The sequence below is a fragment of the Salmo salar genome, chromosome 16 (genome assembly GCF_965601325.2).
Source record: "Salmo salar chromosome 16, fSalSal1, whole genome shotgun sequence".
Lineage (NCBI taxonomy): Eukaryota > Metazoa > Chordata > Actinopteri > Salmoniformes > Salmonidae > Salmo > Salmo salar.
The window spans coordinates 7879757-7896717 of record NC_138306.1 but is presented as its reverse complement, the minus strand read 5'-3'; the positions used below and the strand labels follow the sequence as shown (position 1 = coordinate 7896717).

Genomic DNA, 16961 nt, shown 5'->3' with positions numbered 1-16961 from the left:
AGCCTGCTTGGAGCACCTAAAAGACTCTCAGACCAAGAGAAACAGGATTCTCTGGTCTGATGAAACCAAGATTGAACTCTTTGGCTTCAATGCCAAGCGTCACGTCTGGAGGAAACCTGGTATGGTGGTGGCAGCATCATGCTGTGGGGATGTCTTTCAGCAGCAGGGACTGGGAGAATTGTCAGAATCGAGGGAAAGATGAACGGAGCAAAGAACAGAGAGATCCTTGATGAAAACCTGCCCCAGAGTGCTCAGGACCTCAGACTGGGGTGAATGTTCACCTTCCAACAGGACAACAACCCTAAGATCACAGCCAAGACAACGCAGGAGTGGCTTCAGGACAAGTCTCAGAATGTCCTTGAGTGGCCCAGCCAGAGCCCGGACTTGAACCCAATCGAACATCTCTGGAGAGACATGAAAATAGCTGTGCAGCGACGCTCCCTATCCACCCTGACAGAGCTCCCTGACAGAGCTTGAGAGGATCTGCAGAGATTAATGGGAGAAATACAGGTGTGCCAAGCTTGTAGCGTCATACCCAAGAAGACTTGAGTCTGTAATCGCAGCTAAAGGGGCTTCAACAAAGTACGGAGCAAAGGGTCTGAATGCTTACAATACCAGTCAAAAGTATGAACACACCTACTCATTCAACGGTTTTTCTCTATTTGTACTATTTTCTACATTTTCGACATTTCTACATATGAAATAACACATATGGTATCGTAGTATCCCAAAAAGTGTTAAAAAATCTAAATATATTTTATATTTGAGATTCTTCAAAGTAGCCACCCTTTGCCTTGATTACAGCTTTGCACACTCTTGGCATTCTCTCAATCAGCTTCACATGGAATGCTTTTCCAACAGTCTTGAAGGAGTTCCCACATATGCTGAGCACTTGTTGCCTGCTTTTCCTTGGGTTGAGGTCTGGTGATTGTGGAGGCCAGGTCATCGGATGCAGCACTCCATCACTCTCTTTCTTGGTCAAATAGCCCTTACACAGCCTGGAAATGTGTTGGGTCATTATCCTGTTGAAAAACAAATGATAGTCCCACTAAGCGCAAACCAGATGGGATGGCGTATCGCTGCAGAATGCTGTGGGAGCCATGCAAGTTAAGTGTGCCTTGAATTCTAAATAAATCGCTGATAGTGTCACCAGCAAAGCATCCCCACACCATCACACCTCGTCCTCCAAGCTTCACGGTTTGAACCAGACATGCGGAGATCACCTACTCTCATAAAGACACGGTGGTTGGAACCAAAGATCTCAAATTTGGACTCATCAGACTAAAGGACAGATTTCCTCCGGTCTAATGTCTATTGCTTGTGTTTTTTGGCCCAACCAAGTCAAATCAAATCTTTCTCACATGCACGTGTTTAGCAGATTTTTTTTTGCGGGTGTAGTGAAATGCTTGTGTTTCTAGCTCCAAACAGTGCAGTAATATCTAACACGTAATATCTAACAATACACACAATCTAAAGGAATGGAATTAAAAATATATAAATATTTGGACGAGCAATGTCAGAGCTGCAATTTGAGGCCTGATTCACACAGTCTCTTCTGAGCAGTTGATGTTGAGATGTGTCTGTTACGTGAACTCTGAAGCATTTCTTTTGACTGCAATTTCTGAGGCTGGTAACTCTAATGAACTTCTCTGCAGCAGAGGTAACTCTGGGTCATCCTTTCCTGTGGCGGTCCTCATCATAGCGCTTGATGGTATTTGCTACTGCACTTGAAGAAACTTTCAAAGTTCTTGACATTTTCCATATTGACTGACCGTCATGTGTTAAAGTAATGATGGACTGTCATTTGTCTTTGCTTATTTGAGCTGTTCCACTGACATGACATGGTCTTTATTTAAATAGGGCTATCTTCTGTATACCACTCTACCTTATCACAACACAACTGATTGGTTCAAACGCATTAAGAAGGAAAGAAATTCTGTTAATTGAAATGCATTCTATGTGACTACCTTATGAAGCTGGTTGAGAGAATGCCAAGAGAGTGCAAAGATGTCAAGGCAAAGAGTGTCTACCAATTTTTTGGTTACTACATGATTCCATATGTGTTATTTCATAGTTTTGATGTCTTGACTATTATTCTGCAATGTAGAAAATAGTAAAAAATTAAGAAATGAGTAGGTGTGTCCGAACGTTCGACTGGTACTGTATGTTCTGAATATAGACAAGTAAAATGTTGAACGTAAATGTGATATTTCCGGGGGTTTTTTTAGATACATTTACTAATATTTCAAAAAAACTATTTTTGCTTTGTCATTATTGGGTATTGTGTATAGATGAATGAGGGGGGAAAACAATTTAATCCCTTTTAGAATAAGGCTATAAAGTCAAGGGGTCTGAATACTTCCCGAATGTGCTGTATTATCCAGATACTGACTGTTGGCACTTGGTAGTCTATAGCAGCTTCCCACAAGAATGGGCTTTAGGTGAGGCAAATGAGCCTGTAGCCATATTACTTACTTCAGCAGTATTTAACATGATATCTTCTCTAAACTTTACAGGAATGAAGTTCTGGATATAGACCACAACACCGCCCCCATTGACATTTCTGTCTTTTCTGTAGATGTTATAACCATGTATTGCTACCCACTGTATCATCAAATGTATTATCGAAGTGAGTTTCAGAGATAGTCAGAATATGAATGTAATCTGTTACTAGAAAGTTATTGATTGACTTGTTTCTTAGGCTACATATGTTAATGTTTTTAGCACTTGCTTTACTGGGAAGCTTATCAGAAGTAGACTAGCTCATGTTATTTATATTTGAGCTGATAGTGCTGGATGAGCTGCACCAGTGGACTTCTTACTAGTGCGCACCGGCTCAGTGCTAACAGTATAACTCTCGTTTATAGGCACATGATTGCTGCATACAATAGCTTCAGGATCAACAGAGGCATTTAGGGGGACATAAATTAAGTTACTTACATTATGTCTGCCAATACTCCTGGGATAATGTACATTTGCTGCAGCATTATGACAACTCAGCAAAACAATGGTAGGGACTAACTGAGCTGGTCTCGGGTCATAGATAAATCATTGTCTCAATGCAGCCTTGAAATGTGTGGACAGAGTCCAGGAGCCAAGATGATTTGGATGAGCACACATAGTGCCATTCCATTCAACTATTCAACTCCTACAGTGGCCATTCACTGTGGTACAATAACCTGGGATGGTCAATAGAGCCTCATTAAGTAGCATGTTTTTTGTGTTCTTCTGTAGTTCCACAGTGACCTGTGACCCCCTGGGAAAAGTCCAGATGAAAGAAATGTTCTCATAGCTCAGCCTTTCCATTGGAATCAATACTTACTGTAGTGGCATGAACACACACACACACCTTACGGTCACTTCTGGCCATCGCAGTTGGAGAAAATCATTGGTGCTTTGTGTGTATCTGACCACCGTCCATGCAGGTGATCGATGAACAACATACACGTAACTGCCAAAATATAGGAAACATGAGTAAATGAGGGATGTAAAGTATATTGAAAGCAGGTGCTTCCACACATTATTTTGTCTACCATGGCTGGAAAAAGAGATTTCAGTGTCTTTGAAAAGGGTTCTCCAATGAACATAGGGGGTTTAAAGGGTGCGTGTGTGTGTGTGTGTGTGTGTGTGTGTGTGTGTGTGTGTGTGTGTGTGTGTGTGTGTGTGTGTGTGTGTGTGTGTGTGTGTGTGTGTGTGTGTGTGTGTGTGTGTGTGTGTGTGTGTGGGGGGCAGTCACCATATCTCAACCCAATCGAACACTTACGGGAGATTTTGGAGCGGCGCCTGAAACAGCGTTTTCCACCACCATCAACAAAACATGAAAATGTAGAATTTCTCATGGAAGAATGGTGTCACATCCCTCCAATAGAGTTCCAGATCCTTGTATAATCTATGCCAAGCGCATTTAAGCTGTTCTGGCCGTTCGTGGTGGCCCAACGCCCTATTAAGACACTTTATGTTGGTGTTTCCTTTATTTTGGCAGTTACCTGTAGCTCTGCCTGCCGGACGGTGATCAGAAAAGAAAATACTTTCCCCACCCACTCACGGAACCACACATAAACACAGTAGCCCAAATGTCACAATTTACCACCAATCACACAAATAGATGAGAAATCCGAGCTCAGATTAGATTACAGCAAAATCACACCAGTGCCTTTTTATGAAGAAATAACACTTCAAACAAGATTAGGATGATACGTGGTCGCTTTCTGCTTCCAGCGCAATTCCTTACTTATTGCAGCAATAAAATAAACTGCAAACGGAAGCAAGCAGTCAGCGGTCTCCTCCTCTTCATCCATAATTATTCAATGTTGTTGTTCAAAACTATTCATTCAACGTTGCATACAGAGAGAATAGTTGTTAGTTTTGAAAACCAGTAGGGCTTTGTACTATCGACCAGTAGACAGACACTATTGGAGACGAAGAGAGCGTCGCCTTGTCCACATGGTTGATTAATGGTCATTTTATCCAAACAGAAAACTGGACTTGGTGTCACTCCGTAGAGTGCATTGTCCATGTGCTGTACATGCTCTACTTGGTATTCACTATTGGGAAATCTTGCCCAGTCATCTATACACACACACACACAAGATTGACTGTAACAAGCTTTCTCCTCCATCCCTCTTCGCCCCTCAAATCCCATCTATTTCTCGGTGTGATCCGTCCGCCCACGTGGCCTAAGAATAGCTTCGCTGTTCATAGCTCATTTATCTTCAGTGTGACCAAAACACACGGAGGGAAATCATTTTCACACAAATAAGCGGCTCCAGTGTCAAACGAGACCGTAATTCTCCCAATACTTGTGGCTGTATTAATTTGTCACTCAGAGAGCATGCATTGGCCCAAAAGCCCAAGACTAAGTCAATGGTAACATTATTAAACTGTGGGGGAACACCCCCCCCCCCCAGGGTTATAGTCAAGATATGGGCCTCAACATCAGCCATACAAAATGACTAGAGTTCCAGGCCTGAGAGCAGATTAGCTTAATGAAAGAGAGGTCATAAGCTAACGCAAAATCATTTTCATAAATACATTTAATTGGTTGATTTATTGATTACCCAGTGCATCTCATCCTGTTCTCTTCTCCTTCCACCAACCTCTCTCTTTCTCTCCCCCACTCCTCCAGGTATGCACAATCAGTCAAAGACGGCTCCCAGTACTTCATCCTCCTTATCATCTCGGACGGCGTCATCACCGACATGGCCCAGACCAAGGAGTCCATCGTAAACGTACGTACATGTCAAAATGTATTATTTCCCAACATTTACAGTATGCCACCAGACCTGTAAAAAGAGGAAAGGAGTCCTAGGTCTTCAAATGTGTTTGAAACATGTCCATTGTGAACGTGTATCTTGGGACTGTCCTAGATATAGTTGGTTGGACCCAACGTTGATATTGTTATTGTTTATGGGACAGGTGTCAAACTCATTACACGAAGGGCCAGGTGGCTGTGGGTTTTCGCTCCTCCCGTGTACTTGATTGATGAATTAAGGTCACTAATTAGTAAGGAACTCTGCTCACCTGGTAGTCTAGAGATTAATTGAAAGGAATAACCAAAAACCTGCAGACATTAGGCACTCGGTGGAATGAGTTTGACACACCTGATTTGGTGTGTTTTTCTGTCTACGTTGATAAATGCTGTTTTGGAATGCCCTGATTCCAAAATGGTGTTACGTAGAAACAGAATCGCTACTCTGTGTTACACAAGTTTCCCTACATCCTTGTAATGTGATTGTGGAGTAAGATATGAGAACATTGAGTACCAAGCAACCCCAAAAATAGATGTTCCTCATATCTCTGCCAATTTAATGTCCACCTAAATGGCAAAAAAAAGTTATGAAACACAGTGATAACATCTATCATTCTCATTCAGCCTTTGGCGAATGGCAACCCACTCGACCCACAATGCAATAGGCATCCGCTGAGGGAGAGGATGGAAATATGCTTCATTTATAAGCTGTCAGGCTGGCTGGGGTTTAGACACAAGTTATACATACATGAAATTAGAGGTGCTAATTCAGTAATTAGTCCTACAAAGGTTTGACAGATTCTTCTACTTTTTCACAAATAGTTAGTCCTATAAAGGCTCGGCAGAAGTTGAAAATCTTTGTCCGTCTTATGACAGTCGATCTCTACTGTACCATTATATGAGAAGTAGACAGGCTATTACAGTATTTAGTGTAAATGAATTGGGAGTATATTAATTGGGAGTATTTATCTGACAGCCTGTGGCGTTTGTAGATAACGATGGTTATTGACACTGGCGTTGAAAAGAAACTTGTTTCCTCAGGCTCTCTTTTTAAAAAAAACATCTCTCTCGCTGTCTCCTCTCTATTATCTCTCTCTCTCTCTCTCTTCCCCCCTCCACATCCAAAGGCAGCTACTTTGCCCATGTCAATTATAATTGTCGGTGTTGGACCAGCAGAATTTAATGGTAAGACAGGAATAATGAAATGTGAGTGTGTGTGTGTGTGCTGTGCTTGTGTGTGTGTGTGTGCATACATATGTGTTTCTATGTGTATTCTCTAATCTCTTCTCTGCGTTAAATCCATTATTACGCCCCTCACCCGGTTCTCCCTCTTCTGCTTCTCTCCTTCCACTCCCTCTCTTTTGGGCCTCTCACCCGGCTATCCCTCTCTTCTCCTTTCCCTTTCTCTCTTGCTCTTTCCTTCCTCTCCCTCTCTCTCATTTGCTTCCCATCCGGCACTTTGTTTATGTCTTTCTAAATGGCGAAACTCATTTGTGATATTTTACAGTAATTTGTCATACTTTTCTTTCACCTTTATTTAGGAACAGATCAAGTCCTCTCCTCTCTTTAATATTGGAAAGAGATGTTTACAATTCATAAAACACTCCATAATAAACACATTCATTCCTTATGAGCAATTAGCCTCTAAAGTCAATGGGTATTAAACATTATCACGCTCATAAAGTCAATGTGCACCGTAGCATGACGTCCCTCCCTGTGCCACTACACATGGTTGCTTTCCCTTACACGTATCCCAGCACGTACGTCACCACACGCGCTTCACTCAGTCACCCAGTAGCGTGCAATGTTAACTTACAACCAAGGATTTCACCACTCTACACACACATTCTCTGTACTCAAACTACATGGCAGGCAATGAAACACTGTCATCTTGTGTAGCGTGCTAGCTGGCTCTCTGTTGTAATGTAGCGTGTGTGTGTGTGTGGTCAGTGCACACGGACAACAGCACAGTATGTGTAGCCTACGATGCGTCATGCTCCGTGGCTCTGATGATGTTGACATGTCAATGTTTGTTTTGTTCTGACATGGGTACTGATGTGCTTCTCTCTCTCTTTGTCTATCTCTCTCTGTGTCTCTCTCTCGCTTTCCTTCTCCTCAGAAATGATTGAGCTTGATGGAGATGAAGAGAGGATCTCATCCCAAGGGAGGTTCGCTGAGAGAGACATTGTTCAGGTATTTATAGAGCTTTCTCTGTGCTTCACTGCATGCCTATAGAATTAAAGCCTATATTAAAGCAGAGTTTCAGTGTCAATGGAAATAGGCTTACATTCTAGAATCAATAGAATGTCATGTACATGTATATAAAAGTCATTATTGCATATCTTCACTTGTATTCTTTATTTTTCCTCCTCTATACCTCCTCTGTATCCATTGTATTCCTCTCTATTCATTGTTGTCTTTTTTTAACGGAATTACTGTACTCATTTTCTCCCTGTCCCCCCCACTCCTTCTCGTCCTCACCTCCTTCGTTCTTTCTCTCTGCCTCCCTTCCTTTTCTCCATCCAGTTTGTTCCGTTCCGTGACTACATCGACCGCAGGGGGAACCACATTCTGAGTATGGCCCGTCTGGCCAAGGAGGTCCTAGCTGAGATCCCTGACCAGTTCCTCTCCTACATGAGAACCAGGTGCATCAAACCAGGCCCCTGCCCCCCTGCCTACAACGCCGCCCCCGCCGTGCACCCCCTCCTCACCCGACGGGTCAGCCGAATCTGAGGGGTAAGCCTCCCCCGGGCCTCTTCCTTTCTTGCTTCTTCTTCCTCACTGGAGTTTGACGATGGTGGTCCGAAGAAGCCAACCACCATTTCCACTCTCTTGTTGCACTTTTGTGAATTCTGAATTCCTATCTGCAGAAAGGACAGCAAGGCGTTTTGCTTCTATTTAAAGTGTCCCTCAGGAAGGACTTCCCATGAGATGTCAGAGGCCACAGTTTACTCGTCTGACCCAGGAAATGGGTGAGTGCCTAGAACTGACCAACCAGGAGCAGCATCCAATCTGTGAAGAACTGTTCAGAAGTACATTTCTGTCTCTTATTTCTATGCCCTACTCTTCCTCTCAAGCCCGCTTCTGTCTCACCAACGGTCTCTTTCTAAATGTTTACAAAAGTTGAGGATGAAGAGGAGGATTTGTACTCGTGGATATACAGTTGAAGTTGGAAGTTTACATACACTAGGTGTCACGTTCCTCGTATTCTCCCTCATCGGAAGATATGTCGAAATCACTCGATGACCAATACGCAGCAGGTTGACTGTTCCACATCATATTTATTTTAGATGGAAACGACAAAACAAAATAAACACGCAGAGGAGAAAGGTGACAGTTTCACAGGTGAAACGAAACACAGTGCAAAATTACAATTACCCACAAAAATCAAACAAACACACCCCACTATATGGGACTCTCAATCAAAGGCAGATAGACAACACCTGCCTTCAACTGAGAGTCCCAACCCCAATTAACCAAACAAACATACACTCACTAAACTCCACATAGAAATACCTAACCTAGAACCTACCCCAACACTCACAACCCCACTATACCATAACCAAACATAACTGCCACGTCCTGACCAAATACAATACAAAAAAACCTAAGTATATGGTCAGGACGTGACATTACCCCCCCCTAAAGGTGCATACACTGAATGCACAAAACCAACAGAAAAAAACAAAACAAAAAAAAACAACACACAATTAACCTCCTAACTAAAGGGAGGGAAGGGAGGGTGGCTGCCGTCAACGACGGCACAGTGCTACACCCCCCCTCCCCAACCCACCTATATTGGAGGTGGCTCCGGTTCTGGCCTACTGTCCAACAGACCGTAGACAGACCTGTTGGGCTTAGGACAGTAGGCAGACTTCTTTGGTTCTGGTTCGTGGGCCGACTCCGTCGGTCCCAGGCTGTAAGCAGACTCCTTCGGTTCTGGGTTGTAGGCAGAATCATCACAGTCATAGTTAATCAACTTTATTTTAGAATTGTGACCAGACTCACCCGGTTCTGGGTCACAGGCAGCTCCCCTCAGTCCCGGGTCGCAAGAGGTTGTCGGATACTCTGGTCCGCACCCCGGTGTCGGATCCTCTGGGCCGCACCCCGGTGTCGGATCCTCCGACGGCCCTGACCCAGGATTCACCAGGCTGGGGAGACATGATGGATGCCTGGCCCTGGGCACAGGCACAGGACTCACCAGGCTGGGGAGACCCACTGAAGGCCTGGTCCTGGGAGGTGGCACAGGATGAACCAGGATGGGGAGACCCACTGGAGGCCTGGTCCGAGGAGGTGGCACAGGACGGACCAGGATGGGGAGACCCACTGGAGGCCTGGTCCTGGGAGGTGGCACAGGATGAACCAGGATGGGGAGACCCACTGGAGGCCTGGTCCGAGGAGGTGGCACAGGACGGACCAGGATGGGGAGACCCACTGGAGGCCTGGTCCGAGGAGGTGGCACAGGACGGACCAGGATGGGGAGACCCACTGGAGGCCTGGTCCTGGGAGGTGGCACAGGATGAACCAGGATGGGGAGACCCACTGAAGGCCTGGTCCTGGGAGGTGGCACAGGACTCACCAGGCTGGGGAGACCCACTGAAGGCCTGGTCCTGGGAGGTGGCACAGGATGAACCAGGATGGGGAGACCCACTGAAGGCCTGGTCCTGGGAGGTGGCACAGGATGAACCAGGATGGGGAGACCCACTGGAGGCCTGGTCCGAGGAGGAGGCACAGGATAAACCGGGCTGTGGGGGAGCACTGGAGTTCTGGTACGGACACTCTTTACCCACACTCCAGGCTGAATGCCCACTTTGGCCCGGCACGGGCGGAGAGCAGGCATTGGGCGAACTGGACCCTCCCAGCGCTCTGGAGACACAGTGCGCAACGCCGGCGCAGGATACCCTGGACCGAGGAGGCGCACTGGAGACCAGACGCGCTGAGCTGGCACCATCCGCCCTGGCTCGATGCCTGCACTCGCATGGCACTTGCGGGGGGCTGGTATGTAGCGCACCGGGCTTTGAACGTGCACTGGGGACACCGTGCGCTCCACAGCATAACACGGTGTCTTACCAGTACCACGCTGCTTCCGGTAAGCACGGGGAGTTGGCTTAGGTCTACCACCTGACTCCGCCAATCTCCCCGTGTGCCCCCCCCCAAAAAAATTGTGGGGCTGCCTCCCGTGTCCGTTGCGCTCCCTCTCCTCATACCAGCGCCTCTCAGCTCTCGCCGCCTCGATCTCCCACTGTGGGCGGCGATAATCCCCAGCTTGAGTCCATGGTCCTTTCCCGTCCAGGATTTCCTCCCAAGTCCATGACTCCAGATAGCCTTTCTCCTGGTGCCTCTCCTTGTGCTGCTCCTTCCTCTGCTGCTTGGTCCGTTGTCGGTGGGTAATTCTGTCACGTTCCTCGTATTCTCCCTCATCGGAAGATATGTCGAAATCACTCGATGACCAATACGCAGCAGGTTGACTGTTCCACATCATATTTATTTTAGATGGAAACGACAAAACAAAATAAACACGCAGAGGAGAAAGGTGACAGTTTCACAGGTGAAACGAAACACAGTGCAAAATTACAATTACCCACAAAAATCAAACAAACACACCCCACTATATGGGACTCTCAATCAAAGGCAGATAGACAACACCTGCCTTCAACTGAGAGTCCCAACCCCAATTAACCAAACAAACATACACTCACTAAACTCCACATAGAAATACCTAACCTAGAACCTACCCCAACACTCACAACCCCACTATACCATAACCAAACATAACTGCCACGTCCTGACCAAATACAATACAAAAAAACCTAAGTATATGGTCAGGACGTGACACTAGGTTGGAGTCATTAAAACTTGTTTTTCAACCACTCGACAAATTTCTTGTCAATCAAACTATAGTTTTGGCAAGTCGGTTAGGACATCTACTTTGTGCATGACACAAGTAATTTTTCCAACAATTGTTTTACAAACAGATTATTTCACTGTATCACAATTCCAGTGGGTTAGAAGTTTACATACACTAAGGTGACTGTGCCTTTAAACAACTTGGAAAATTCCAGAAAATGATGTAATGGCTTTAGAAGCTTCTGATAGGCTAATTGACATCATTTGAGTCAATTGGAGGTGTACCTGTGGATGTGAAATACAGGCCTACCTTTAAACTCACTGCCTCTTTGCTTGACATCATGGGAAAATCAAAAGAAATCAGCCAAGACCTCAGAAAAAAAATAGCAGACCTCCACAAGTCTGGTTCATCCTTGGGAGTAATTTCCAAACGCCTGAAGGTACCACGTTCAGCTGTACAAACAATAGTACGCAAGTATAAACACCATGAGACCACGCAGCCGTCATACCGCTCAGGAAGGAGACGCGTTCTGTCTCCTAGAGATGAACGTACTTTGGTTCGAAAACTGCAAATCAATCCCAGAACAGCAAAGGACCTTGTGAAGATGCTGGAGGAAACAGGTACAAAATATCTATATCCACAGTAAAACAAGTCCTATATCGACATAACCTGAAAGGCCACTCAGCAAAGAAGAAGCCACTGCTCCAAAACCGCCATAAAAAAGCCAGACTACGGTTTGCAACTGCACATGGGGACAAAGATCGTACTTTTTGGAGAAATGTCCTCTGGTCTGATGAAACAGAAATTGAACTGTTTGGCCATAATGACCATCGTTATGTTTGGAGGAAAAAGGGGGACGCTTGCAAGCCGAAGAAAACCATTCCAAACGTGAAGCACGGGGGTGGCAGCATCATGTTGTTTGGGTGCTTTACTGCAGGAGGGACTGGTGCACTTCACAAAATAGATGGCATCGTGAGGCAGGAAAGTTCTGTGGATATATTGAAGCAACATCAGTCAGGAAGTTAAAGCTTGGTCGCAAATGGGTCTTCCAAATGGACAATGACCCCAAACATACTTCCAAAGTTGGCTTAAGGACAACAAAGTCAAGGTATTGGAGTGGCCATCACAAAGCCCTGACCTCAATCCCATAGAAAACTCTTTGGCAGAATTGAAAAAGCGTGTGCGAGCAAGGAGGCTTACAAACCTGACTCAGTTACACCATCTCTGTCAGAAGGAATGGGCCAAAATTCACCCAAACTTATTGTGGGAAGCTTGTGGAAGGCTACCCGAAACGTTTGACCCAAGTTAAACAATTTAAAGGCAATGCTACCGAATACTAATTGAGTGTATGTAAACTTCTGACCCACTGGGAATGTGATGAAAGAAAAAAAAGCTGAAATAAATCATTCTCTCTACTATTATTCTGACATTTCACATTCTTAAAATAAAGTGGTGTTCCTAACTGACCTAAGACAGGGAATTTTTACTCTGATTAAATGTCAGGAATTGTGAAAAACTGAGTTTGGCAAAGGTGTATGTAAACTTCCGGCTTCAACTGTATTTGTATTTTTCTTTGTTCTCCAGATGCACTCTGGCTCTGGTTGTAGCGATGACAATGATTATGAGGATGTTGACGACAATTGTACAAAGAGCACAGGAGCCACATCCCATGTAGGTGTTTTTAAAAAACGGAGCATGTTCTATATCTAGTAGAGGGGTATGCATGCCGAGTGAATCCTGCACTCAGGGCCTCCTACCCCCTTTCAGACAAGACCTTTACCATCTATAATCTTCCCACTCGCTACCTTACTTACACTCTGTTGTCTGCCTGCCTTGACTCACAAGGGGACTCCCTTCCCTTCAGAGTCTGTCCCTGCCATATACAGCAGGGACTCAAACCAGCCTTAGTCTCTCTCTCTGCATAACAAATGGTACTCTTTTCCCTACATAGTGCACTACTTTTAGTGCACCCTATGGGCCCTGGTCAAAAGTAATGCAGTGTATAGAGAGTAGAGTGTCATTTGGGACACAGCCTCTGTCTGTCGGTTACATTCACAGTTGCCATTCTCATTGACGATTGAAGGATTTTTGGAATAATGGAATCTTCATCCATGCCCAGGAGTCAAAAACACACATACCAGTTAGTTCCACCACTTCCACGTGTTTCCTCTGACTCGTCTTACTTTTTTAAAGTTTGATGCTCGTGAGAAAATGTTGTTTGTATTTTCAGAAGGGTTCTCTCTTTTGTTTTTACCTCTCACTTTGCGTCATGCCGCTAAACCCTGTGTATGTATGTTTTGGAAAGGCAGAATATTCAGTAAATCAGTAAAATGATCAAGAAATATTTCAGTCAAACTTTTGGTTTACGACATCGCCTTTGTCTGTCACAAAGGGAAATTACGTTTTACATTTACGTTCAACATTTTACTCGTCTATATTCAGAACATACAGTACCAGATTTTTTAAACACTTTTTTGGTTACTACAAAAAACACACTACATGTGTGTTATTTCATCATTTGGATGTTTTCACTATTATTCTACAATGTAGAAATTAGTAAAAAATTAAGAAAAACCCTTGAATGAGTAGGTGTGTCCAAACTTTTAACTGGTACTGTATGTATTAATGTATACAAAGGAAGGGCAGAGGGTATAGGAAGGGAACATACAATAAAAATGTCTTATATTCTCCCGCTATTGAACATTCTATGGAATAGTCTAGAGATAAACAACTATAACAGCCAGTCTTCAGCTTGATATCGAAATATAACTTCACTCCCACTTGGTTAACCATCCATTTCAGTCAACTTTAGGTCTATATTCATGATGTAGATACTGTATGAAATTGGGGAAATAAAGACATTTCAGGCTAATTTTCATGAGTTTGCCCTCAGGAAAGGGAAATAGAAGCTAATCTCAGAGTATGTCTGACCGGCGAGTGGGGAATCACATTTAACACACAGTGAACAATAGCAGGATTTTCAAAGTGGGCTTTGTGAGAGTGGGTTTGTCACTTGCGCTTGCACACTGCTGTATGTGTGAAACCAAACAGACTGTCTCTTCAAGTCTATGAAAATGTATGAGTATAAAAAACAATATAGAGCATTTATTGGAACAGAACACTAAAAGTGTTCGCATGGCAAACAAACAAACCACACACTTCTTGTGGATAAAAAAAAACAGCTTAAACAAAGAATACACGGCCTCCTCCCACAGACAATGATGTGATGTGCGTCCGTTTCACTTTGCCAAGTGACTGCCCAGCTGAAACAGAACGCTCCCATGACGTTCCCTAAAGGTTCTCCTTTTCTTTTTCCAACAACGTTCTCGGAACCAAAATGTGTTAGCTGACTGACTGTAACAGAACGCCTCAGAAAGCCCATGTATTCTTATACACATGACCTTTGTTTACTTATGATACTCCAGTGATTTATAATTGAATGCTTGTGATAATAATACTATCCTACAGTTTTTACAGTAGACAATAGCATGCATCATGTTTAACAGTAGATAATAGCATGCATCCTGTTTTGCATGGATCATTTTCTATAAAGGACATTCACCGGTATATTGTATATTATGACATTATGTGTATTCAGAAATACTATTCAAACATTGCCTTAAAATCTCACTGAACTCTTGGAATTGTGCAATGCCTTCAGATAAAGTGTATAATGACTGATTATCAATGTGTGAGTGCTCTGTTGTTTTTTTGTATATCCATGCACAGCCACTCTATTGTTTTCTCAGAAGCAGTGGTTGGAATCATAGAACTAGAATGCCATTCTATATCTATGGTTGGAATGATCTGAATAAGAGGTGTTATGAGCTGAACAGTCAAATCTGTGATAAAGTAGTGCACTGTGTAGGGATTAAGGTGCAATTTGGGATGCAGTTTGTGTTGTCTAGCTCATGGCAATCATCAAAACAACATAGATGTTGTATCAATTATTTCAGTCTGATCTCCCATACTGATCGGGGATTGTTTTATCAATGTTGCCTAATTTAAATGTATCCTTTATTTAGCTAGGAAAATCAGTTAAGAACAAATTCTTATTTACAATGACAGCCTACCGGGGAACAGTGGGTTAATTGCCTTGTTCAAGGGCAGAAGGACAGATTTTTACCATGTCAGCTCGGGGATTTGATCAAGCAACCTTTTGGTTACTGGCCCAACGCTCTAAACACGAGGCTACCTGCCGCCCCAATCCTTAATCATTACATTAGTAATAGAGAGTGGCCCCAGGCCTGCAATGAGTCAGAGACTTTGATATTTACAATATTATTTTCCCATGTTGCAATATTAATTATCCAATACTTCTCAAAGTCAATCTTATAAATGCTTCTATTGATAATGCTTGTTTCAAGATATACACTTCTAATAGAAATGCAATCCATATTTGAAATCGATTCAACTTCAATTGAATACTGAATCAAGCCCTAATGTTGGAAGGCAGCTGACAGCACAGGTTTGACTGTTTGCATTAGATCAGATGAAAACCACTGGAAATAATACAAAATGAATATTTCTGTATGAATTTTCAATATTTAAATAAATATTTGTATCAAACCGTTTTCATTTTTCAACAATCATTCAGCTCTGAACATTGCCCTATTTAGTGGGGGTGTCAGAATAAGGTCATTGACGTTTACATTGCATGGTATAGAGCTGATGCAGAGTTTTCTATACATTCTGAAAGTGCCCTCCTTTGAATAAAGCCCACGTTTAATGAGGATATATGACAAATCACATGTACAGTATCACACACATACACACTCACAGACACAGAACAGCATTCACAGACTCACCCTGTTGTTATTCATTTTACCTCAGTCTTGCTGAGTTTCGGTTGTTTGGAGGGGAAACAAATAAACAAATTCAATAAGGAAGCTCTCAAAGGAGCGCATATCCAAGTTTAGTAGATTCCTCTTTGTAGTGAATGCTCTGAAGAATAGAGATTCAAAAGTAATATATATGGTTTTCACAACTCAGCAGGAATCCAATATAACAGCAACAGACAACCTGAGCATCTTGTAAAGTGTTGTTGTTTTATGTCCGTGTTATTTCCCCACATGACTGTAACACTGCTATTAACCAGTAAATGCAAGACGAACCCATCAAATCAAATCTTATTTGTCACATGCTGAATACAACAGATGTACACCTTACAGTGAAATTGTCTGTCATCATGACATGCGGCACTTTGGGGTGGGCACCCACCTGTCTCGATCAATTAGAGAAGACTTGAAATAGACAAAATGGCGGCGTACACTTTGTTGGATTACTTAATGGAGAAAAATAATAAAAATAACGTAGGATTTTCTCAATTCAAACGCATCCCCTGTGTCATGACTGTCCTGTGAGGATCAAAATGGTTCAGATCAGCTTGGCAATGGCTGACAGTAACCAGACCTTCTCTCGCCCACAGGAGAGGGGAGGGGGGAACTGGTCTGGGGGTTTTGACACCTCACGCCCTGTCGTAAATTTAAGTAGAAGAGGGTTCTCTTTTCCCCTCCAGTATTGGTGAAAGGAATGGCCTTTGTTAACAGACTGTTTCCTGACGAAACTCTTAACACGTTCAAAAAAGTGAATACTGGAACAATATTTCTAACATAAGAACATGGGGAATGGTCAGGGGGAAGCTATAGAAAACTAATGTCATATTGTTTTTTATTTTGTGATGTCATTAAAAATGGTATGGACAAAACACTGTAACTTGAAAGTATTTACACTACAGGTATGAGGTCTCCATCAACGTTGTGTGTGAAATATGAACAATCATGAACATATTTTTGTTAAGATAGGAATGTGATTTTAGGAGCCATATGAGAAGTTTTACATAGCTTTGTACAGGTAAGTAGGCCC

The 16961-nt window shown here is 43.3% G+C and overlaps 1 protein-coding gene across 1 annotated transcript in view; it reads left to right on the top strand.

The window, feature by feature from the left end:
• LOC106573107 (copine-8) overlaps window positions 1-14784 on the top strand; it is a 102496-nt gene extending 87712 nt beyond the window's left edge. Inside the window, exons 17-21 of the mRNA XM_082962494.1 lie at window positions 5126-5228; window positions 6376-6433; window positions 7368-7441; window positions 7775-8438; window positions 11088-14784. Of these exons, the coding sequence (XP_082818620.1) occupies window positions 5126-5228; window positions 6376-6433; window positions 7368-7441; window positions 7775-7981 (442 nt within the window). The 3' untranslated portion in view covers window positions 7982-8438; window positions 11088-14784. The remainder of the gene's footprint in view (window positions 1-5125; window positions 5229-6375; window positions 6434-7367; window positions 7442-7774; window positions 8439-11087) is intronic.
• Window positions 14785-16961: the final 2177 nt, after the last annotated feature.